Source organism: Stegodyphus dumicola, chromosome 2 (genome assembly GCF_044657685.1).
Source record: "Stegodyphus dumicola isolate Sdum_Otavi_A_Nest chromosome 2, ASM4465768v1".
In the NCBI taxonomy this organism is placed as follows: Eukaryota; Metazoa; Arthropoda; class Arachnida; order Araneae; family Eresidae; genus Stegodyphus; species Stegodyphus dumicola.
This window is the reverse complement of record NC_140769.1, coordinates 32,963,683-32,989,723: the sequence shown is the minus strand read 5'-3', so window position 1 is coordinate 32,989,723 and position 26,041 is coordinate 32,963,683. Positions and strand designations below refer to the sequence as shown.

The 26,041-nt window shown below is 33.4% G+C and overlaps 1 protein-coding gene across 7 annotated transcripts in view; it reads right to left on the bottom strand.

Moving 5' to 3' along the window:
* The window catches only part of LOC118190443 (uncharacterized), a 495,778-nt gene that overhangs the window by 52,018 nt on the left and 417,719 nt on the right, over positions 1 to 26,041 (bottom strand). For all 7 annotated transcript variants that reach the window (XM_085810552.1, XM_085810555.1, XM_085810551.1 and 4 more), the window contains 3 exons: positions 15,853 to 15,935; positions 7,679 to 7,768; positions 5,416 to 5,515 (listed from right to left, as the gene is read on the bottom strand). In XM_085810552.1, the coding sequence (XP_085666678.1) occupies positions 5,416 to 5,515; positions 7,679 to 7,768; positions 15,853 to 15,935 (273 nt within the window). The remainder of the gene's footprint in view (positions 1 to 5,415; positions 5,516 to 7,678; positions 7,769 to 15,852; positions 15,936 to 26,041) is intronic.

The following is a 26,041-nucleotide window of genomic DNA, read 5'->3' as shown; positions in this document are numbered from 1 at the left end:
ATTTCAGCCTCATACAGGCTCTTAGTCACCGTGTTGCCGTTGAAAAGTTTTAGTTCGAGTGAACGGGCTGGGTACGCAACTGCTTCCACGGTTTTCCCGACGTTTGTATGAATGTACTAGTTTTTCTTGGTAAAGCTTTTACGAAGACCTAATATTTTAGGTGGCTAGCTCTCGAGTGCTTAGCCTTAACTAAACTAAACATTACCGGAACCGTTTTGTAATGGAAAAGTGAACTGAGAATAAAATGAAGACCACACGGAAGCACAATGATGATGATTTTTAATTCCACCAATGCACATATTTGAAAGTGCAGTTCAATGACGTTCTGTGTTAAGCTGAGTTCAAGTTTCCAAATTTTTTTAGGGCTAGTACGTTAAATTTATTTTCAATCATTTGTAGGGATTTATATTTATTTTAACTAACAAGTTGAAGATTAATTTTAAACTTTCCTATAAGCCTTCATTCCTCTAATTGTCAATGCCAGAATATTTAAATTTGGTAGCGCGCGCAAAGGAATGCAAATTCTGCCTTGTGAAGAAAGGGTTTAAAAACCGAGGTTCAGTAGGAAAAAGAGAATTAGGCTGGCGTCGTCACCGCAGTAGCGTGAGCTACTACTCCCGAAGTTACTACGTAGTTACGTGGTTTATGTGGCATTTACTTGCTGCTACTCGTTTCGACGCGGGTTTAAGAAACAGGAATATCTCAGCCCTGTAGCTTAGTTCTACTACTTGTGCATATCTTCGAATTTTTAGTTTAGTTCTGTGATTTCAGTTACCGCCCAAGGTCGAGTTAACGCAGTGTAAATTTTAAAGAGGGTACTTTTAATCCTTCTTCTGTGTAGTTCCTACCAGAACTTACTACATGTGCGATTCTCACTTAGAAGTTAGTCAAGTAGACCCTACATACTGTAGGATAAGATGCTGTGATTACTTTCAACAATATGGAACTTATTTCAATAAGCTGACATCCACTCCTGAAGTTTTTAAATTTACACCTTCTTGTTCTTTAAAATTAAAAATAGCGTCTGTTCTTCCAATAAAATATATGACTCAAAAACGGGAAGGGGATGAAAGCTTTCAGATTTTATATTGCGTCCAAAAGGATGTTTTTTTCATTTTTTATTTCAGTTCATATCTTTTTATTTTATATTACGCCCAAAAGGATGTTCTTTCTACTTTTAAATTTTTTTTAGCATACAAGTTTCGACAGCCGTTTCCAAAGCATTTGGGCTAAGAATATTTAAAAACAGCATATTTTTAGAATTTCTGACAGACAGTGTCGTGAGATGGAGATAAAAATGTTTTATTCCGAACAATGTTGCCACCGCTCGCTTTGAAATCGTTGAGTTTTTTAATCAAAATTTCGTTAAAGTTTTAAAAAATATGAAAGAGATAATAAAATTCGAAATTCAAAATTCAGGCTCCCAGGTGCCCGTGTTTGGGAGGAGAACTACGATATTCAAAATTTAATGGCTCTAGGTACCGTTATTTTTTCACAATGCGAGAAACAAACATACATTCATGCAGATTCTTCATATTTAATTTCTTTAAATATAATATAGAGTGATAATATTTTGTGGCAACAATTTGAAAAGTGATTTAATGATTTCAGTGATTCGGTGCAAAATGCCGTTTCGAGACTAATAGCCCCTCTGGGCTAGCGGCTCTTTAGGCTAAAAATTTTTAAACTGTTAAATTAACAGCAAAAAGATTAAAATGGATACTAAGGTAAATATTACTTATATTTGTATACCTCTTTCCATTCAAACTAATTTAAAATATAAATGAAAAACATCATTTTATTACCGGAAATAAATAGCTGTATAATAATTAGCTTAAATGCAAACACTTCAATTCCTTCAACGTAGATAAAATGTTAAGCTAGTAAAGAATTCAGTAGATAGGGAGAGATTCATATGAAAAAAAAAATAAACAGAATTTTACGGGAGCAAATTTATGAATTTCTAACCGACGTCAAATTGAGTTCTTTTGAACATGTATGCTTTGGAATGAACGCAAATATGCACATTGTGAATGACATTCTAAAAGCAACACATATGTCAATAAAGAAGTTGTCATGATAATGGCAGTAATGATGTTTGCACAAATTCGAGTTCCAGTGCTAATGATAAAAATAGCTTTTTTTTTTTTGGTTGCTCCAAATGGCCAGACACTTGTAATTTACAGTCTTCTTCCGGAAAGGCCAAATCCATTAGTCGTTCTGCCGTCTCATCAGCGAGAACAATAAAATAACAGGAAACAACAAAATTAGTACTCCAGAAAGCGAAGGCTCTGTCCCAATTTTGATGGCAAACAGCTCGAAAAATCTCTTACCTCTATTCTACCACTGAAGTTCTCGACAGAACTTCTGGCTCGCTAATATTTAAAGTTCCTCCATGTCGCAGAGACATTAGAGATTTACAAACATCTAAACTTTCTCCAGAGTTCAAACCGGGCCAACAATACAGCCATCAACATCTCTAACCATTATTTAAATCAGGCACCAATATAACTTATGTTAAGAAATCTTTTTTCTACCTTAGCATAACATTTTTTTCTGCTCAGTTTTTATCTCTAATGCACTATAATATTACAATATGCATATTCTAAGTATTATTTTACTTAGAATATGCAACCAATGCTAAAACTTCGAGCATTATATAGAAAAAACTGGATGGAGATGGTTATAACAAAAATAAGAATGAACATCCATTTAAAAGACGCATATTTTGCCAATGCATTTTGTAGAAAATGCGTGATTATTAAACATACGTATCTTTTGTTACACTGAAAAAACTACAACTATAGGACAATAGCATAACATATTGTATAAAGCAGATAAGAAACAAAAAAAGCTAAGAAAAATACAGAGAATGAAATGATAAAATACAAATAATACCAAAGAATAAAATTCCAGAGAATGACAAAAATAAAATATTAAGAAAGGCAAACTTATAAGATGTCTGCTAATAAAAGCTGGAAAGAATTGATTTTTTTCTCTGCAAAGCACATTTATTCACAAAAAATAAATTTAGAATATTTTATATCAAGTATAAAAGGAACACAAAGATGAAAGAAAATTACTACAGCAAAACATACTGAGGGGCATACAGCAAACATATTAAAAATGAAGATTCCAAATGGTTTGTTATAAGAAAAATAATACTAAAATATTGTAAATATTTTATATGTTCAAACTTTATAAAATACAATGCCCAGAAATAAGATCCGTCTTATCCGTCAAAGATTTTTTTCCTTGAAATTCAGATCTTAATGGAATATATTAATATTAAAAAAATTCAACGCCCCACACATACGATTTTAATACCATTGTTATAAATAGCATTTATTTGTATTGAAAGACGTATTATGTTGGCTGTGTAAACATACAAGTATACAGCAACTTGATTAGATAAGGTATGGGAAAAAAGATGGCTTCAGACAATTTTTAATAAATAAGAATACAAATATTTTCTTTTCAAATCATATATAATTGTACTTGTTTTTGTGCAGTCTAGACTGCTGTTCTCCGTTTTTTATTTTATTCATGCATGTATAATTCTTAACGTTTTAATTAATTACTTTTGTAAGCCCTATATTTCACTTTGTTATTCACGGAAAGTTAGCATTTTCTCAATATATCGGGTGACCCAAAAGTCCGTTAACATTTGAAAGCTCCAATTCGATATGCTACGCAGAGCAGCGGCTTTAACGAACTAAAATTCATTGCAGGATAAAAGCGCAATACGGTTAATCATGTGTGCTTCTGCAGTAAGCGTAGAGTGGTCTCTCACGAAAATGTATTATAGAATTCTATAAAAAAATTCACTGTTAAAATTCTCAAGCAGTTTTTTATAATTATGGTCCAATTTTCGAAACAATGTACAGAAAACTGGGCTTTTTACCACTTATGCCCTTTATACCGTCGTCTGAACACAGCTTTACAAAACTGATTATATATGTAAGAAGTATACTTATCGACGACCGATGACTGACGTCACTCAACTTGCTACCATTGCAACTCAGAGAGGAGCATATAAACACTAGCCGTGGACGACAGCAGACGTGCTCTCACGTAAGCAAAGCCTACGGGCTTGGAAACCGCAAAGCAGATAATAACACTGGGCCTTCGAAGAGTGTTAAAGGAATTGTTGTCTTCCAGTTATGTAACAATGTCCTGCCAGCGTTTGGGAACACCTAAAGTATTTTCCCGAGATGCAAATTACAAGACTCTGTGAACTCTTCATTATCCTGTGAACCCTTTCTGAACTTTGCTATCTTCCGTGGGGTCACCGACAACTATTTACCAGCTTTCAAATCATCATCCTAGTTTAGTAATAAAGTTGTGTCGTGAATATTTTCGTCTCGTGCTCTAGTCATCCACATAAACCTACACATATAACTGGTGAAACGAAACTATCTATCTACTTATCTATTGTTGCTGCTAGTTCTCTTCATTAACTTGTATTGTTTCTTCATTTTTAGAAATAACAGAAAAATTATGGCTTAAATCTCAGAAAAGTCGTTCATTTTTATTTATTGATACTCCCAGATATTTCTTAATCGTTATTGACATCTTATTCTAATAGTCATCTGAATAGGCATACCATTTACAATTCCAGATCAGGTACTAAAATATTTAATTATTTACATTTTTCTCAATAACGGGTTAAAAATATTTCATTCGAAATTAAGATACCGTAATAAATAACACAATGGTAGCGACATCTGATCCTCTGCCAAGTGTTTAAAACCCATCTCAGAAGTTATTTATGGAAGTTACGCAAACGAAAGCCTTATCAACAGCTGTTATTCAATGACCGACTTTCAGCAGTTCTTCCACTGCTGTCGTTTGTACAGAATACACAGGTATAAGTCCATTCTCTGTAGATTCAGAGCTCTTTTACGTCCAGACTGAAATTCTCTGCACCACCTGGAGGTCTTCGCGCGTGGAAGGTATCCAAGGCCACAAACTATCAACTTAAGTTGTAATATTTCTTCTTTACCTACTTCTCTCTTTTGCCAAGAACTGAATCTTAGTCAGTTGAGGTAACCGTGAGACAAAGTCTGCGTACGTTCTTTTGAATTTTTTTCACATGCAACGGAATGAATCACATGTTGAATTCGCCTTCTTTTGTACAGATATTATCACTACGCGAATCTATTATTCAGAAGTACGACTTATATAAAAGATTACAAGCGTACAAGCATGCAACCCATTGAAAGAAATTTTGCATAGTTACAGGTGTTCATTTAAGAAATTTGTTCGACTAAAAAGTATATTTTACAGAAATAATGCAAACTTAATTCAGGAAAAGGCATATAAAAGTTACATGCATTATTTGTTTTATTACACTACGCTAATATCAAATATTTTCGTAATATTTATAACAGCACAAAATTGATGAGAACTTACTTTTCTTTTTCCTATTAATGACTGAGTTCACCTTTTTCTCGAAATGAGAAACATCAGCACTATGAATATAATTGTATATGGAATTTCCCATAATATCTATCTGTAAAACAATAAAAGAAATCCAATAAATTGGTGTAAACTGGAAATCGCAATACAAACTAAGTAAAGATATTGTTACGAATTTTGTATTTAACTAGATACATTTAGTAGAATTGTAATTAAAATTGTTTTATTTCCCAGTGCAATGCAGCGCGTGATAAATTTTAAGAGAAAGCTACCCCGAAATATTTAACATTTTAGTAGTTTAAATATAACTACTGATTATTACTGTGTGATATTATGAACACTTCTACACATACTTCTGAGAAAAATTTCAGCGTTCTGTTATATTTCTTTTGATAAGAATAAATTTTATTAACCTTTTATCGGACGTGTGCATTCAATCTATTACGAACCCGTAAGCACGCAACAATATCAGTCAAATTGAATACCCAGATAGATAATAATTTCAACATTACAATAAAAATCATATGCCAAACTGATTTTTCTTATAGTATCAGAAACAGTATTCAAAGTAAGTAACAGAAACCAGAAATACATCTCCTACAATGTTGTTTGTTAAAACTATGCCATATAATGGCAGTTGTTTATCTACTGTTTAAAATAATCAAGAAAGCAGTCGGAAACATACTCGGGAACAAGCAGTCTGCAACATCCTTGACAACAGATAATCAGTCTTATCGAAAGAAAGAAGTCTGTAACCTATCTGACTACAAGACTCTCCAACATAGAAAATGAATCCCTCATAGTGCACATTAAATTATCTTCTCTTTTGTTTCTATACCCGCGTGAACATATTAGTGGTACTGATGATATGATATTCACGTAGGTTTTTCTCAGACTTCAGAGGTCTGTCCAATTGCTTGGGATAGGGTTGGTGAGTCCACCATATCCTTGGGCCTGGGTTAGAATCTATTGGTAAGACATGAATGCTTGCTATCGTCATGTCTACATGAAGTACAGGCATAAAATATACTGCGGCATCTGCGAGCGGTTAGTAGTAAGGAAAGTGGGGCATAAAACGTTTCGAAACCACCGCTAGAAATCAACAACTCTTTAGCGTTATGGCTATTTCATTGGATGGACCATTTTCCCTGGTATCTCGTTAAAAACTGGAATAGTGATCTTCGTCTACCTATGAACTTAAAGTACCGACAGGATGTCCACGCTGTATTTTTATTTACCCACTCATTCTGGCTAGGAAATTGGTTGGTATAAGGAATTTTAGTTGTATTCCAAGTGTGCAACGTGGCTTTGAGCCGGTTTCCATACGAAAATCGTTTACGAAGGCATCTCTTCCCTTAGGAAAATAGCCCTCGCATTTTTTGCTATAATAAAATAAACTAAACCATTCAGCAGAGTTTCAGATTAAGATGGAATTCTGGTTATCTTTTTAAAACGATTAGCTGAAAGAATAATTGAATCCAAGATTATAGTGATAACTTTCTATTGAACTATTTTAGAAATTAGCAGCTACGTGGATAGCCCTCGTCTGGCTTTTAAATATAGCAGGAAAATGCCTGAAGGGAACACCAAACGTTAAATTTAAAAACTGCGCAGAATTTTACTCTGCAGAACAACTTCATAAAAAAAAATATTACATATAACAAAATTACAATGAAATACGCATTATCTCTTAATACAAATATTAATTATCCTAATAAATAAATTAACCAACTTCCTGTTGCCTTCTCTCAACAAACGTCCAGTATCCAAGAGAAGCATTAAATTTAAAAACTGCACAGAATTATGGCCCTCTTTTTTCCTAGTGGCAACAGTGCTGATTTTCAACAGTCATCAGTCTAGTAGACAACTGAATGAAACATTGTTGCCAAAATCACATTTCTAAAAGAATGAAACAATTCAAAATGATTAGATAAAATCGAAAAAAAAAAAAAAATAATCTGATTCGAATTTTGAAAAAAATCGCTTCGAGGTGCATTGGCTCTTGTCTAGATGCACCTATATATCAAATTTCGTAGCCCTGGGTCTATTAACTTACGCGCAGCACAAACGAAAGACACACAGACTCTTTCTTTTTTTATATGTAGAGATAAATATGAGGTATACAAGTTATAAAATTATTGAATATTATGAGAAGTTAAGCAGTTGAGCTACCAGATCTTTAAACTGAGTTCGGCCCCCAACGGCCGAGCGGTGACATCGCTGAAAAGAATAAAGAAAAAAAGTAAAATGTACTTACATTTTGATATCCAATGTAATCTTCTACACATCTTGAACAGAACACAATGACGCCTGAGAAAGTAGTGACGATGACGAACCCACCAATAGTCTATAAAATATAAGAAAGAAAGAACTAACAAAATCTTTTTTATTAAATTGCGCAGAAAAAGCTCATTGGGATTTTATATTAAGTACTAGCGGGCAAGCCCGCCAGCTGAGCGGGCTGAAACCCGCTATATATCGCTCGTGTGTAAAAGAGTTCCCGTGTTAAATTTCGCCGGTATTCGAAAGTTGGACCGAAATACCAGTGTTCATCGATTTTACCCGGGCTGCGCCCGCTTAATTCCCAAATGCGTCCATAAGATCTTGCATACACGTTACACGTGCGGAAAATTACGAAAACACCCATGCAGGAAGCCCTTTCTCCGATATTCGAAAGTTGGACCGAACTACCAGTCTTCAGCGATTTTACAGCTCAGCCGCTAATGGGGGCCTTGTACGAAGTGTAAGGCCCGTCAGCAAGCCCGCTTTCCTTATTGGTGTGTATTAGAGTTCCCGTGTTAAATTTCGCCGGTATTGAAAAGTAGGACAGAACTACCAGTGTCAGCGGTTTTTCGCGGGCTCCCCGCGCTTGATTCACATATGCATCCAGAAGATACTGCATACACGATACTCTTGCGGAGAATCACGAAAACACCCATGCAGCCAGCCCTTTCGCGGGTATTCGAAAGTTGGACCGAGCTACCAGTGTTCAGCGGTTTTGCGCGTGCCGCGCCCGCTTTATACATGTATGCATGCACAAGATACTACATATACCATACACACGCGGAAAATCACGAAACCACACATGCCACACTCGCCGGGACTCGTAAGTTGGACCGAACTACCAGTGTTAAGCTTTCTTGCGCGGGCTGCGCCCGCTTTATTCACTTATGCATGCATAAGACATTGCGTATACGATACACATACGTAAAATCACAAAAAACACCCGTGTAGCCTGCCTGTTCGCCGGGATTCGAAAGTTGGACCGAACTATCAGTGTTCATCGGTTTAGCGCGGGCTTCGCCCGTCTTATGCACATATGTATCCAGAAGACACTGCATACACGGTACAAATGCGGAAAATCATGAAAACACCCATGCAACAGCCTGCTCGCCGGGACTCGTATGTTGAAGCGAACTACGAGTGTTGAGCTTTCTTGCGCGGGCTGCGCCCGCTTTATTCATTTATGCATCTAGAAGACGCTGCATACACGATACAGATGTGTAAAATCACAAAAACACCCGTGTAACCTGCCTGCACGCCAGGATTCGAAAGTTAGACCGAACTACCAGTGTTCAGCGGTTTTGAGCGGGCTCTGTTCTCATTATTCATGTATGCATTCAGAAGATACTGAATATACTATATACATGCGGAAAATCACGAAAGCTCCCGTGCAGGCAGCCCGTTCGCCGGGATTCGAAAGTTGGACCGACCTACCAGTGTTCAGTGACTTTACGGTGCCGCTAATGGGCCGTTATAGAAAGAGAAATTGCGAAAATTTACGGGTTTGTTATTCAAACAATAGATTCGTTATTAAAATTCCTTTATTTTTTATAAACTTCAAAATAATCACACATAAAATTGTATCAATATATATATATATAATGCGATTTATAATTCATAATTATTTATAATAAGAAAAGTTCTCATATACCGTCTCCAAGGATCACATGTTCAATTTAAAACCCAAAACGAAAAAAATGTTTAAATTTACAGAATCCGCGCAAAGTTTCAAAAAAATTGTTTCACAAGAATACAGTTAAGTTAAATTTGCATGTATGAATTAAATCAAAATCACTGGAACTTATGTGACTGAGCATATACATAGAAATGACCTATAAATCCGTCCACTGCATTTGATTTTTGATTAGTATTTCAGTCTTCACAGCAAGGAAACAGCGTGTCTGAAAATATCAAAATTTAAACCTGCAAGTTAACCAATTAAAAAGTCTTATGAAGATAACGTTCTGACCGGATTCAAATCCAGAACTTCAAAATCTACAGTGCTCCGAAACCGTTCGTAAAACTGATTTTGGGATATGAAGCTTATATAAATTTTTCTTTATCATCATTTAATGAATTCTAAGATATATCTGATTGAATTTAATGATATAAGAATAAATTCCCTTCATTCTGAGACCTGTTTTGCTACCGTTCCTTTTGCAGTAATCAGACCTTATTTTTCAGGAAAATAATGCCAGACCACGTACGGCACGTGTTGCTATGAAGTGTCTTATAGCTTGTAAAACACTTTCTTGGCAGCAAGATCGCTAGATCTCTCTGCCATCGAGCATGTCTGGGATATGACGGGAAGGCGACTGCATCTACCAGGGAATGTTGATGACCTAGCCCGACAATTGGAAAGAAAAAAAATGGAAAAACATTTGGAAAGAAATACTGCAGGAGACCATCCGGGAGCTTTATCAGTCTATGCCACGCCGTGTGGCAGCTTTCACCTAGGCTAGAGGTGGATCAACATCTTACTGAGCTCGTTACATTGCAATTATGTAACTTTGAAATTAATCATTCAATTGTTCTAACATTTTAATCATTTTATATTATGCACATAAGCTTCCTATCCACCATATGTTTTCTCTATCGGACAATTTCTTTTTGGTGCGTCGATTTTTTTTGTTATAGAGTGAATATTCTCACTCTGTTACTCGGCTCGGTGAGCTCAGTTTTTTTTATTCTTATATGTTTGCAAGTTATGCATTTTTTGCTTTAAAAATAATCGAATTATGTTATTCATATCTTTCAGTTAAGGTTTTTATGCCTTTAGTTAATCTGCATGCAATAGTTGTAGAATTATCATCAATTTAATAGTTGTTTAGGAGCGGCTGAGCCCAATTTTTGTTTATCATAGCAGCCATATTTGTTTACATTTCAAACTTAGCAGAATAGTGAATAAAGTCAGTTTCTGCACCTTCAATGTATTTTTGCCTAGTGGGACCAAAAGTAAATTTTTAGTTTCGCGCACCAAAAAATCGGCTTTGTTGTCTGTTGGCCCTAATTTTACTTGTAAAAATTGTTTTAACTGCATTTGGTGTTTTAATTTTTTCGATATTTTTCAATTTTAATGAAGACATTTTGAGGTTTTATGTACTTTTGCCGTGAAGTGAGCGAAGCCTTACCTTTGCCGCGAAACCCTACTGCGAAGTGACAACTAAATTAATTGAATGAGAAATCTATCTCTAATGAAATTCAAGGAAATACGTTTAAATGCAGCAAAAAATGTGTATAATATTCCGTACAAGGAAGTAATGTGGTACCCGCATCAGGTTTTTAATTCAGAATTTATAGTTAGATTAGTGTGTGCATATATATATATATATAACTGATGAAAGGAGAACTTATATATATATATATATATATATATATATATATAATTGAAGAAAGGAGAACTTATATATATATATATATATATATATATAACAAATATTCTCTATTCGTAAAAAGTTAATTTAAATTAAAATTTTTAAATTATGAAATTTCAATTGCATACGAATAAAAGATTAATTATTGCCGCAAATTAATTTACAATATCATTTAGATTCTGAAAGCATATATAAATTAAGTGCAAGTATCTAAAACCACAAAAAAATATATAATATTTCAGAAAATTAATCTCAAAAATTTTTTAAAGAATTATTAAGACTATTAATTTTGTATTATTTATAGATTCTATATAGTATTTTTGGTTTACGTACACGATTCGTGTCGGGAAAGTTTCCAATAGGCAAGGGTTTCTAAATTACTTTGGTTTTCTAAAAAGCTTTGGTTTTCTACTCTTAATTACATTAGCAATTTTCCTTTAATTAATATTTTGATTCCTAGTCAATTTGCTTAGTAAATTTCTCAAAATTCCTTTAGTTCAACTTCCCCTTGATAAGATCTGGGGTTTGGAGGCAACTTCCCCTTGATAAGATCTGTCTCCTGCCTGCTCAACAATTATTCACTTATGCAAATTAATTTAGTCTTAAAAATTCTTTAAAAAATGTTTTGAGGGGATTTATTTTTTGAAATATATTGTTTCATGGTTTTAGATACTTGCACTTAATTTACATATGCTCTCAGAATTTAAATGATATCGTAAATTAGTTCGCAGCAATAATTAATCTTTTATTTGTATGCAATTAAAATTTAATAACTTAAAAATTTTAATTTATATTAACTTTAAATTAACTTTTCTACGAATAGAAAATATTTGTTAAATTCAAATTTCATTCCTTGCAGCAGTGGAAAAGAGAATTATTTAAATTTAATTTAACTTTAGTTTTTATTCTTACGAAACACACACACACACACACATATATATATATATAATTTTGAATAAAATTCTAGCAGTTTTCAGTATAATCAAGCATTCTGAAGGCTTCTTCGGAAGTAAAAACATTTTGTAAAGGTAAGTGAAGCAACAATATTATTTATAATGATTAAATGGGCTGAGTAAATAGAAAACGAACGTAATACAGTATTTGATGAAACCAGCAATGAAACGTGGAAAAGCTAAGATATGAGAATTTTGATATCATTAGAAAGGAATTTGATTAGAATTACCGTATTCTCGCGTGTATAAACCGCATCCTTAATTTATGCCTCTAATTTTTTTTTAATTTACTCATTTTCAAAATACACAAAATTAATGTAAAAATTAAATAATGTCAAAAAATTATAGCTAAATTATAATCATTCGCATATATAATAAGCCGCAGCTCCGTGTATGATGTATTTTTACAATTTTTAATTTAGTCTTGAAATTAATCTTTACATAAAAGATATTAAGAAAATTACATACAAAACAATTCTACGTAGTTTTGAACGCGTTGTCTGTTAAAATTCAACCACATTCATGCCAACAGATCAACATCATTTTCGCTGTTTATGAACAAAATCTAGAACTATTTTTAATTGTTAACAGATTACTGCAACTTATTTCTCAATACTCAGCGTGTATGTTATTTTTGCAAAATTTTCTTATTTCGTTTAGCTTATCTCTAGAATACTGGTTGCATGCCGCGTGTTAATTTTACCATAATGCGAGTGTTCTTAAATTAATTGGTGAAGACTTTTGTTGTGAAGGTTAAATTTATTGAATCTTTTGTTACGAGCAGGACAGTATTATCTTGTTCATCGTCGTCTTTATTATGGTTGAGAACATTTAGATTTTTATCGTATACATACGGCGACTTATTATTTCAACAGTTAATCTTGATATTATATTAAAATTATATTTATCATTTTGACTCATATTTTTTTGTAGTTATAAATAAATTATAAAGATTTTGTAACTCGTTCCTCTTTTCCTTTTCTTTAATTCTTGTAATTTCCAGCTTCTTCTGTTTTAACAATTCATCCAGCATAAATAGTAACGTAATATTTCGCTATAAATAATTCGGCATTTTTATGATCAATTACTTGCATTGCAACTTCTTATATGTATTCAAAGGTCATCTAATAATCTAAGTCTTCCTTTATTAAATAATCAACTATTTCCGACTTAAGTACATTCTTTAACAATGCAGTTCTAAGTTTCATGAAAATATCGTAGCATTTCCTGTAAAAGGTTGTAAAGACATTAGGTTACTTTTAGGAAGCAGGCAAGATGAAAAATTAGCAACGCCTTCGCGGGGAATTGAATCGTTGACCTCTCAATTACGCTCTGAGCGTGCAGATCACTACACCACGAAGAAGGCGGGAGAAATACCTTATATACTCCCCTTTTAAAGGGCGACTGGGGAATTTAGGGGTCCCAATCGCCAAATCCTGGGTGAGGAGAATCATCATCCAACACCCTTTTAGTTCGGGCGACACTGTAGAGACATTAGGTATTTTGGAAGCAGGCAAGATGAAAAATTAGCAACGCCTTCGCTGGGAATCGAACCGTGGACCTCTCAATTACGCGCTGAGCGTGCAGACCACTACACCACGAAGCCTTGCTAAGCAGGCGAGAGAAATAACTTATAAAGTTCCATCTGATTTTTTAAATCCATTATTAACGACTTTTTTCATTTGCAAAGTCTTCTATACATAGTTAGCACTTTAGTATTATTTTATTAGAAGTAATATTTTTTAATCATTCCAATTGCCGGCAGTTATTACCCATTATAAAGAAATGCAAGTTTTATCTTGAAATACCAGAAATACTACTAATTGTTTATCCAATAACGCAATCTATATTAAATACTAAACATAAAATGAACAAAAGCAAGCCTATTAAGATATACGGTGAGCTACAGCTAAATTTTAAGACGGCTGTTATCTTTTACGAATTTACACTAAACATCTTTTTACTATTACCACCGTATTTCGATATCAGAAAACTTCAAGATGTCCATATTCAAACTTCACTGTTTTGTAAACGATTAGTTTTCTCCTTTTCCGTCCTACCCTCACTTATTTCATTCGTTCGCTTCAGAAATATGTAAATGCGAGATTAAGATGCGCCAGTACATTTGACTGATTAAAGCGACATCAGCCTTGAACTTGGCACCTAAGAGAAAGTTCCTGCTACTTGAGCTGATGGCACTATTTATCTATGTATTTGCAAACGCAGTTAGTTGCCCAAAGGGACGTAAAACACCTGCTGGATAACTCTGATTTCAGATAAAATTCACTCACTTAGAGATAAGAGAGAGCGACAAGTAGGCGTTCCGTTCAAATTATGTTAAGCTCTGTATGTTATGTGCAAAATTACGTCAACTGTCTGATGTGTTATCAGGCTAAAAGCTGCAGCCTTTTACCTATTATCTTTCAAGTAGTAAGCAAAATTTATATTATAGTTTGTTTTATTTTAACTTTATGTGTTTATTGAGCTAGACTTTTGTTAAGGTGGCAAAAGTGATAATTCGCTATAAAAATTACACCAGAAGATAAGAAATAGAGAAAAAATTCAAATGATTATAATACATCAAATATGAAATAGAATATGATAATCTAATACAGTTATTTATTACTGTCATTTTGTGTTTCCTTTTATAAATTGTACTTCGATGTTAGACTAACAGGGAGAAACACTGGAGCTTAGATCTAAAATTAGGGCTTATTCCTAAAATTAGAAGTGCTGAAATCCTACAGGAAACCATTACAAAGAGTGAACGAAAATAAATAAAAATAGTTAATATTATATAATAAACAATGAGCAATTAAATTAAATGTAAGTAAATAAATCAACAAAAATACCATTCAATTAGGTTATGACATCGATTAAAAAACATATATGATGATAAATTAAAATAATGCATTATAAAATTAAACAGATATAAATAAAGTGGATAAAATGTAAATATTGTGAAGAGTTTTCTTTGATGTTATCTAAAGCAGCTTCTTTATTTTGGGCTACTAATTTATTTAAAGCCATTTTGACTGGATGGGTTCAAACATTAAAAATTCTTCTGTCTGAATGAATCCCATTTTGAAAAAGCTATCTTCCTAAGCTGCTCGAGTTTTACCGTGTACTGGTTTTTCGAAGGAAAATGAGGCGGACATTCTAACTCAATAATATTTTTATTAATTAGTAAAAGAGAAACTGCATTATTAACAGAATTATTTAGAAAGTCATGCATTCAGTCATATAACAAATTAATTGGAGCTCCAAACAGAATTACGATTTCGCTCAAACATTACGCAGTATCTGAAGCCAAAGTTCCAGCTGAAATTTATGTTCTAGATACACTAATTCAGAAGTCTAAACAACAAAAATCAGCGTTATACCTACAAAATTTTCACAGGACTAGTTTCGATGGTTTTACCGAACCATCATCTTCAGCTGCAAAACCGCAAACTGCATTTGCGGTTTTGCAGCTGAAGATGATGGTTCGGTAAAACCATCGAAACTAGTCCTGTGAAAATTTTGTAGGTATAACGCTGATTTTTGTTGTTTAGACTTCTGAATTAGTATTTATTCGGCGTGTTATTGTGTCTTAATTCTAGATACACGTCAAACATACACACATCAAAATATACTGTAATCAACTCTATCTGAAAATCATACGAATGGAGTTATTACAGGTGAAGACAAAGCTAAGCAGAGTCCATTCCTTTAGAAGAACATTTCTACAGATATGCTATAAATAAAGCTTTAAAACAGTGCTTCTAAATATTAAACGGAAGTGTTTTTTCAGATACAGAGAAGGAAAAATCATTCCCTACCTTTTCTATGACATCCAAATATGCTGTAACAGAAGGTGGTAATACAATAGATTTACTTTTGAAACGTTTCGGATTCAGACAACCTAAAACAAATGAACAAGGCTTAGGAAAAATATATTAAAAATAATATTGTAAATTATGAAGAGAATGCTATGAATATTTCATTCCTAATAAGTCATACATTTTACAAATAACTTGAGATTTAAAATATAATTATATACCCAGAAAACGTAAATTCAGAAATACAACTTTTGGAGCATTTTATCACATTCGCTTGATATTTTTCAAATTTCCGCAGCTAATTAGATCCAAGCTCTTTACAAAGTGTACAAAAAGTAAGAATATAAATCTTGTTTCATAAGCTTTATACTGATGTATATCCTAGTGATAACAAGTATTTATTTTTTAAGAATTTTTCTCTCTATGTGCATGATTAAAGATCTTAATCTATGATATAATAATATTATAAACAGACTTTCTGTGCATAGATATGTCGCATCGCGTAGAAAAAGACCAAGGTCATCAAAATTTGACAAAGATTTTCCACGGGGGAAAAGTCATTGCATCTAAAAACGATTTTTCAAAATTCAAATCAGTTCTTTTTACGGATTGTTTGCACATATACTATAACTGCTTATTGATCGAACTTATCATCACAGAATTTCCATATCGGTATTCCTCAGACATATTGTAAAAAATACATACACGGTTACAGCTGGTTCCAAATTTAATCAGCAAACTCAATAATTTATAAAGAATGCGTACAAGTAAAATATTTGCCTTGTACGGATTCTAACTACGTTAAGTGTTAATTCTGGCTCTATGAAGATAGTTAAACGTCTTAAATCTCTTATTTACGTAATACCAACATACAAAAAAAAAAGTTAAAAAATAAACCTTTCTATTAATTTGTTAACCCAACAATACACAACCTATGTAACGAAGAAATTATTTCCATCCCTGGAGCGGATATATATGTATATATAAATCAAAATTATAATTTAAACTAGCAATAGCCTCTTAATTTCGCTAGTAATACCTTTTCCTGGACTACGTCATTTCTAAATCAATCCATCTCGTATGACTTGCGTAACGCTGCTGACGTAGCTAACCCGGGACTTAAAATTTCGAGAAGTGAAACTTTACCTTAATATGCAACTTAAACCGAAACCTTCTCTTAATAGGCTGTCATATTGGATAACGGCGCACGTTTTGCTTCAGCTAACTCACTTTAAGGTGCTAGTTCGCTCGCTTAGCCTTTGTCAGTTGTTGTCCATTCTTCTAAAAATATAATCTGCATAACACTGTGGGTGTTTTGTTGTCCATTCTTCTAAAAATATAATCTGCATAACATTGTGGGGTGCATAAAGCACCCACAATGACGTTGTGAAATGAAAAAGAATAAGTGTCCTCAGAATTAATAACCCAGGAATAAAATTATGGGTAGAATTTACGGTTACGTCTGTCTTCAAGTGTCATCTTTCTAACTACCGCAGTACAGTCTCTTCAAATTATTATAACACAGAGAATCATCGCCAATCAGCTGCAGCTTTTTCCAAGTCATCCCATCATATATATATATAAGTAAAAAATTATGAGTAATTTAAAATGTCAAACTTGCGCTAAAGCAGCTAAGTAATAAAAAAATAATTTATTATTAGAAAAGGTACCTATATATCATCTCCAAGGAAAAGAAATTTAATTAATACTATGACTTACTATAAAAAACTTTAGTAAATATTTTTAAGTACCTTTCCAAGATACCTTTTCAGTATCCAAAGTTATCTATATTGTAGTAAATATTATTTAAATTCTTTTGTAGTAATAATTATTTAAAATTTGTAAAGGAAAAAAAAAAAAAAAAACCTTCGACCATAAAAAATAAATTCAAAATCCAAAGCACTGAAAAAATAGCCATTGTTATTGATCACAGATTAACTGACTTGTATATATATATATATATATATATATTAGCAGCACATAGCGCCCCCAGTGAAACAGTCTACCGACCTTGGAAGTCATAGAAACAAAGTTTACAAAACCACAGGTCCGTGGTTCGATTCCCGGCGAAGAGTTTGCTCATTTTTCAGTATCTCTTGCTTCCAAATAAACCTAATGACTCTACAGTGTAATAACAAAAAAGAAAACTTTCGGGTTATTTTTTTGAAAATCATTAAGTATTCTTATGATGTTGTTTCGGATAAACTCATTAAATGGATTATGCATTTTTCTAATAACTATTTTAAGGTGCTAATTCAGAAGTCAAACAACAAAAATCAGCGTTAATTTGCAAAATTTTCACAGGACTAGTTTCGATGGTTTTACCGAACCATCATCTTCAGCTGCAAAACCGCAAATGAACAAGATAGGAAATAATGTTTAGATAAGATAAGAAGGCCTGGACAAGAATAAGCAAGTGGCGCCATCTGTTGGCGAAACCAGAACTAAAACATAATTTCTCTAAAAGCCGAAGGCAAATTTGGATTGGAATTAGGATCGTTAACTAGAACAGAAAGATTTTTATGAATGTGAAATGCCTCTAGAAAATCCAGTTCTCCAATGGAAGATGTTTTTTGAATAATTTTGGCAGCAGAAAAATTGAAAGTGTGATTTTCGGACCAACAATGTTGAGCAACAGAAGACTTCTGTGTTTCCTTTTTTCTAACATATGCTTCATGTTCTTTGACACGAAATTTTAAGGCTCTCTTAGTTTGGCCAATGTAAATTAAACCGCACTGGCAAGGAATCCTATAAATACCCCAGGAATTCATATCCGGAATGGGGTCCTTGAGTATAGAAGTTGGAATTTTATTGATGGGAGAGTAAACAACCCGAAAGTTAAATTTCTGCAAAATATGTGCAACTTTATAGCTAATTGATGGAAAGAAGGGAATGACAACAGAATTTTTATAATCTCCTAAAATAAGAGTGTGGCTTTTGGTGTGTTGAGATGAGAATTTTTTAACTGCTTGATTAATAATGTTGGGTGAAAAGCCCCTGTCAATAGCTATTGCTTTTAAATAATTTAGTTCTTCATCAAGAGCCAGTTTGGAGGAGCAAACTTGAAGAGCACGGAAAACATAGGAATAAAATGAGAGCTAACTTTTGTTTAGTCGGATGACATGATTTAAAGTGTGGTGGAAGGCAAACCGATGAAGGTTTACGGTAAACTGTAGTACTGAAGTTGGATGTGTTACGTGTGACCAGAATGTCGAGAAACGGAAGAGAATTGCAAGTCTCAAGTTCAAAAGTGAACTGAATAGCAGGATCAATAGAATTCATTGTTGGAAGAACTCTATTTAAATCATCTTTATTACCTTCAAACAGGGTAAAAGTATCGTCTACGTAGCGGAACCATGCCGGGAAGTTTAAAGTTTCAAACAATTTTGATTCATAATAATGCATGTAGATATCAGCCAGGATGGGACTGAGGGGGCTTCCCATGGCTAATCCCTCAGTTTGCTTGTAATATTTATTTTGGAAAACAAAATGTGTTTGTTTCAAACAGAGTTGAGTGAGAGATCGGTAAAACCATCGAAACTAGTGCTGTGAAAATTTTGCAAATTAACGCTGATTTTTGTTGTTTGACTGTAAGGATCTTAAGTTTTACTAACGTTTATTTTATTTTAAATCTTTACTATCACTTCTTATTTTCTACTTCCGGCCAGAATTATAAGCGTGAAGGAGTTTATGCAAAGTTGTCTGGCGAACGCCAAGTATTTAAGTGTGGCCTTTTTGCCAAGCAGAAGAGAGGAAGCCGTGAGTTCGAAGCAGGCCGCTTACCTTAGAAGTTACGCAGTTGCTACTTTGCCTTCCAGGCCAGAGGTTTTAATCCTCTTGATAAATTAAACGTATTGTAGTGTTCACAGTCTCTGTGCTACATACGCTTCCTGTTATTATAAGGCCAATCTTATTCTAAAGTTAAATTAGAGTTTAGTTTTATTTTGATATCTTTTAAGTTAGACCCCGAGTGGAGGGTCATTGTATTCCGAAGTACGGAAGTCATTGTATATAAAGAAAAAAATAAAGGGTTTTGTATACCCTTCGTCTGTATCCTGTCTACTTACTACAATTAGTGAACATAGCTTTAGTAAGCTCTCTGTTCTAGTCAGGTCATTGTATGTTTCCGAAGAAGGTTAGAAGAAACATTGAACCTGATATGACTTCTGAATTAGTATTTATTCGGCGTGTTATTGTGTCTTAATTATTTTAAGGTGGTTGCGCAAAAATTTATTAAAAATAAGGAACCTTACATTAATGAGCACATTCATACTAAATGTGTGCATAAATGCTGAAATTAATGCTAAAAAAACTAAAATACACTAAAATAAAAAAATTAAGTTTTTACTTAGAGTATATCAATTAATAAAAAAGATACCAAAAAGGAAAATGGCAAAGAACATGGCATTTATCTGCCTAAGGGGAACGACGTCTTTATGGAGTATTTTCTAGGAATATCTCACCGGTATCCATGTAACACTTGATGAAGCCCCAATGTAGCTGCCCCGTAGTCTGGAACTGAACCCAGGTTGAACTATAAGTGATCAGCGACGTTCTGCAACTGGCGGACTATAAGGAAAACTTCAGGGAAGAATGGCATTCTTTCACGTTAAGAACCACTGAGTCAGATTCTGACTTCTCATTTCTTATTCGTTAGTTAAAGACGCTTTCTGGATACCGATATTTTATATTCATACACTGAAAGGAAAATATAATGTCTTGTAGGAAACGAAATGCATCTTTTGGATAAAGCAGCTTTGCATTACTGAGACAGTTCTTTCTTTTTTTTTTCTTTTACTGGATATATGCGTGGCAAAAACTAAAATGAACAGAGTTCCCCCTCCCTTCCCAAGGATCGTTCAAGACATCATATACGTTATTATTGCGCATTATTTACGTTCTGTGTCCAAAGGATAGGGAATTTACATAAAAACAATTTACGTTCAAACAGCAAACAGGAAATGGAGAATATTATTTTATTGGGGGGTTTAATAAAATCGATATTTATCGTGACATCGTAAGAAAGCAAAATATGCACCTTAATATGGAAAAGTAAAAAAAAAAAAAAAAAAAAAAAAAAAAAAAAAAAAAAAAATGCATCTCATTAGAGAAAAAATACTAATAATAAAAATAATAAAAAAATTGTATCATCAATCAGTATGTCCGTAGTTACCCTTGAACACCTTTACCTAAGTAACAAACTAAAACTTTACTCGAACTAGAAAGAAAAAAAAAACCCATCAGAACGATGTTTTTTGTCTTTTTAAATCATACTTGTGAAAAAGGTCTCAGGACTCTTATCACGTGAAAATCGCCCTTAAAGCTTATTTTTCTAAGCAAGTTGTAAGGTCAAATAGCTAGTCACGTTCTTCAAGTTTTATGAAATACTTGATTGAAAATAAAAGACGTGGAAAAAGCTTTAAAGTAGTCACGTACTACTCTTAGAATTAGCAAACGATTATTTTTAATTCCGACAAAGGATTAACAAGGCAATAATTAAATTTTGCGTCATCACTCTACTTTATTCTAATGTTATAAATTTATTACTTGCATGGATTCTCTATTTGCTGGGCTTTTCGGTTCCTAATGTAGCATCTATATTAATTTGATATACTACATTACATTGACAAAATCATAATAAATACATCATATTAACAAAAACAAAATAAATTAAGACTTCCAGAAAGAGCGATAACTGAAGCTATTCTTATTTTTTTGATAAAAAAAAGGTAAGTGGGTAAATCTATTTCGATATATCAAACAAAATTATTCTTTAAGAACAAGCAATTTAAGATAACGCGTTATTACTTACGAGATAAAAAACTAATATAATTCTAAATACTTACATAAATACCTGTTCTCAACGAAGATCAGTAATTAAAGATTAAATGAAGGTGTTCACACATTTCTGTAACGATTTTGATTTTTTCCCTGAATTTAAATATTAATTTTAAAATAAAAACGTGACTGGCATCAAATTGGTATAAGGTTTAATTATCGTCTGCAGCATTGAAACAAGAGAGAACAAGGAAAGTTTTCATAAAGGTTTTAATGGTTATGACTTGATTCTCTTATAACGGAAAACTTAAAATAAGGAAACTAGAAAAAAGTGTCAAAATTAATTTGGATTACGACGAGAAATATGTTTTAACTAATATTTTTAAAGAAGAAATTCCAGCTCTTTATCAAACAATCTTCACTCTGCTAAGCTCTATCAAGATAAAACCCCAAACCATTCCTCTAAATCTACTCCTCTATTTTTTGAAAAAAATGAGAAATGAAACCGGAATCGAAGCTATTCCCTTGCATTCCACACAAATCCCCTGATGTGCCTCATATGGATTACCGTGATCTGGAGTTTTAAAACAAGCCTTTTAAAAGCGGCATCCCCAAATATTGGAAGGACTATGGAAGATTGTGAAGAGGACTGGAATAAAATCAACCTTGATGTTTTAAGAAAAGGACTTTTATCTTGGAAATTAAGATGTAATACGATAGTTCAACTAAGAGCCATCAGACTGAACATAGTAGAAAATAAAATTCTAAGGTTTGTGTATATATAAATCTTTGCAAAATCGTTACAAAAATGTGTGAACATGTTGTTGATGTATGTTTATCTGAGAACTTAGACAGCAATAGAGGATAAGCAGTAGGCTAATCTGAAATTAGCCTAAAACAAGCGTTGCCACAGAAGCTTTTGTTTTCTCGAAGTAGTTCTAGAAAATTGTTAGGCTAATCGGAGAAGTAAAACAACAGCAATTAACTACAACATGTCGATAAACCGTTATTCGGTTCTAAATGTTTGTCTGAACACACGAAAAGGAGAAAGGAACATGAAAAGCAATTCATTCTGGAGATCCCTGCTTTTGGAATATGGACATACATACAAAAGAATATTAAACAAGAGTCTTTACCCAAGAAATCTATCAATATACTATATCACATTCATCCTGACAGTTTATAAAGAGCTGGCTGTTTGAACTAGTGTACACAGTATTAGGTTTCGATACGACATCAATGAACTTCTCAGCTGTTTAGTATCGAAACAAGACTCAATGTAACTAAGATTTTCGACGTGGTTTACACGTATGGGGAAAAGCAGGAATCGGAAATTCTAACTGCAGAGATACTGGGTGACCACTTTAGTAGAAGTGGCCTGCCTGTGGCGCCATAGCAGAACGTATGTCACTCCGCATGTATGTAGAAAGTTCTTTCGACTACTCCGGTAACGAAATGAAACCATGAGGCCTTTTACAGATTTTGCCCTCAGTTTATTTGAATGGATAATAAATGCTTGTCCATGTTGGCGTGTTTGATCAATGAAAACTCCGATGTGAGGGTATTCAAGTAAATGTATGGATTGATTGAAGATAACTAAATGAAATCTGAATTGCCTTTGAATACAAAGATCGTTTAAGAAACTTAAGCAACTTTTTCGACAGTGTTACTATGTATAAATAAAAATGTGCGTCACAGTCTGGCAATAAATTGCACTTGCTGCGGATAGACATACAAAATTACGAGCGTCATCTTTCTTTGCTTTTCTTGTTTTCAACCGCAAACACGTACGCCTAATTATCCTACATAAGAGTGCCATTAATTTATTGTAATTATCCATACTAGTAGTAGACAGATTAAGTGATACTTTCAGTCGGTTTTTTTACTTTTGTATTGCTTAGCTTTTGTATTATATAGCAATACTCCAGAAGGATGATTAATAATTCAGGAAAACTGCTTCTTGCATTACATAAAGGAATGTACCATATTTATGGTGTCTATAAACATGTAAAAGTATAATATTTTAAAACGCAGCACGTTTCAACACTCTTTATCACGTTTCAGAACTCTTAAAAGACATCAACTGAAAGAACGCAGTTTCTAGGATACTTACTTTGAATAATATTTGATTTTTTCGATTTAGACAGGTTTACGAATTCCCAAGTCGCAAATTTATCCAGATAGAAAAAAGAATTGTCTACAAAAATTACCGTGGCTAGGGAAATAATCTCGATGAATAAATTTTATACTTAAATTATTACACTCAAAAGCAATTAAAAACGAAAAAGTGAAAGTGAAAACGAGTTAAAAGGAGTTGGATTTACTGAATTACAGCAAAGTACTAAACTTATCTATCTTAGGGAAGGAATGCTTTTATGGAGTATTTCCTAAAAAAAACTCGTACTGACGTTATACGTATGGAGGAGCAAGAAAATGTCCCGGATTGAGTGGATTAGAGGTTCCGATGCGACTTCCATGCTAGAATGATAAATAAGTCCAGGATGTCCATACATTTTAGAGATCAAATACCTTCTGGCGACAGTTTTTACACTAAATTAAGTGCCATATTAAATTCCTAGGAAGCCTTATTTTAGTTTCGTACGCATATCAAATGCGTCGCCTACAACGCAAAAATACGTATTTTTTACTAATTTCATAGTTGACTTATAGACACCATTTCTGTGATATAGTACGGTGCAGGGTAAGTTTCATGATTATAATTACCTTATTAACATATTTACTGTTTTATAAATTTAATTAATTTCGCTGAATTGTGCAATATTATCACGATTTGCGACAGAAAACAGACTGTAAGTTTCTAACTGCATGAATAATTTCTGCCACTTTAATGAAATAAATTAATCACGTAATTATCCTTTTGCGAGTGAATTCCAAGCATGCAAATGAAATTTTTATTTAAAAGGAACTGATTCATTTTATCACTTTTATGTCCTGTAGCGATTGTATTCTATGAATTAACATAAAATTTCGCTTTTACCTGGAACTAATTACTTACTTTTTATTCTTCTTTTGCGTTAAGATGTTTTCATGCTTTAATTTTGGTTTGACGTTTTTAAAATTTAATATTTTATAAAGTTAAAATTTTAATTAGGTTTTCCGAATGAACTCGGCTTTGTTATTAGCTATTTAACAATTTTCTACGGCTTAAAAGTTTAATTTTAGCTTCATTAAGGAAGTCATGATTTTAATTATAATTTTTTTTCTTCGCAATCTGAATTCTTCAACGATTCATAAGAGAACTTATTTCAGCATTCTGACCGAAAATGAAATCCCAATATCAAAAAGGAGTTGTGTTAAATAAACGAAATTTAGGAAGCGTGTTTGCATATCTGAAAGGTAAGGTCTGCATATCTCTAGCTATGAACATACAATCCCGTTTGATTTAAATACACGATGTAAACTTCATGTACTTTATTTATTTTTCGACGTTCGGGTTAGCGTTGTGAGCGAGATCTGAGTCAAGAATACCTTTAATGAGACAAAAGTAGTGTCAGCAGCTTACGGAGTTTGAACTGTAACATATATACTATATATAATATTGTTTGTATAACAGATCTACGAGAAGGTGGATTTTCTTTGAAAGGCACTATGAAAGGGACAAGGAGAGACAGACACTCCATGCACAAACACACACACATATGTATATATGTAATACGATTACTTGGAGTTAAGCTGCAACAGACTGACGATAGTCTTCGGATCCCGGAAAAGGCCATGGATGTTTGTAAATGCATAGTGTCTGCGCGGCATGGGGGCACTCAAAATATACGGTGAGCTGAAAATCTCTTGAGTGGTCTAGCGGTAGGATAAAATGGGTGGCTGACTCTCAGACTTCTCTCCCAGGGTGCTCTCCTTCAACGTTGTGACGGAATTGGGCAATGTTGAAAAAATGGTACCAACGACAGGTGCAGTCTTGTTCTCCTTGTCATTATAAAACTCATGGACTCGTTCAGATCAAGTCAGAAAAGTGACATTGGCCGCAGAAGCAATAACAACAGAAGTAGTTAAGGCATGACAGGTCTGGCGATAAAGCAGTCCACAGCACCGGACTCTCATGCCCGATTCCCTCTTAGGCAAACGTAAAGTGGCCCTGTTTACCAGATGCATATTGCAAATTGACTAAATTCGGGTCCGTATAATTGCACGTACTACCTCTACGTTAAGGAGTAAAATAAACCTACCCTGAAAGAATGCCCGGGCGATTGCCATCTACCGTGACAGGAAGGCAGTTTCAACTTTAGATTTCTGTGCGATATTAAGTCAATCTGAATACACCCTGCTCTTCCTACATGTTTATATCCCCGGTACTGAAACATACTGTATTCTTTAAACTCCTATGAAATATGTTTCGATGATATTTAAGGAATGAAATGGAAACTATATTTTCAGT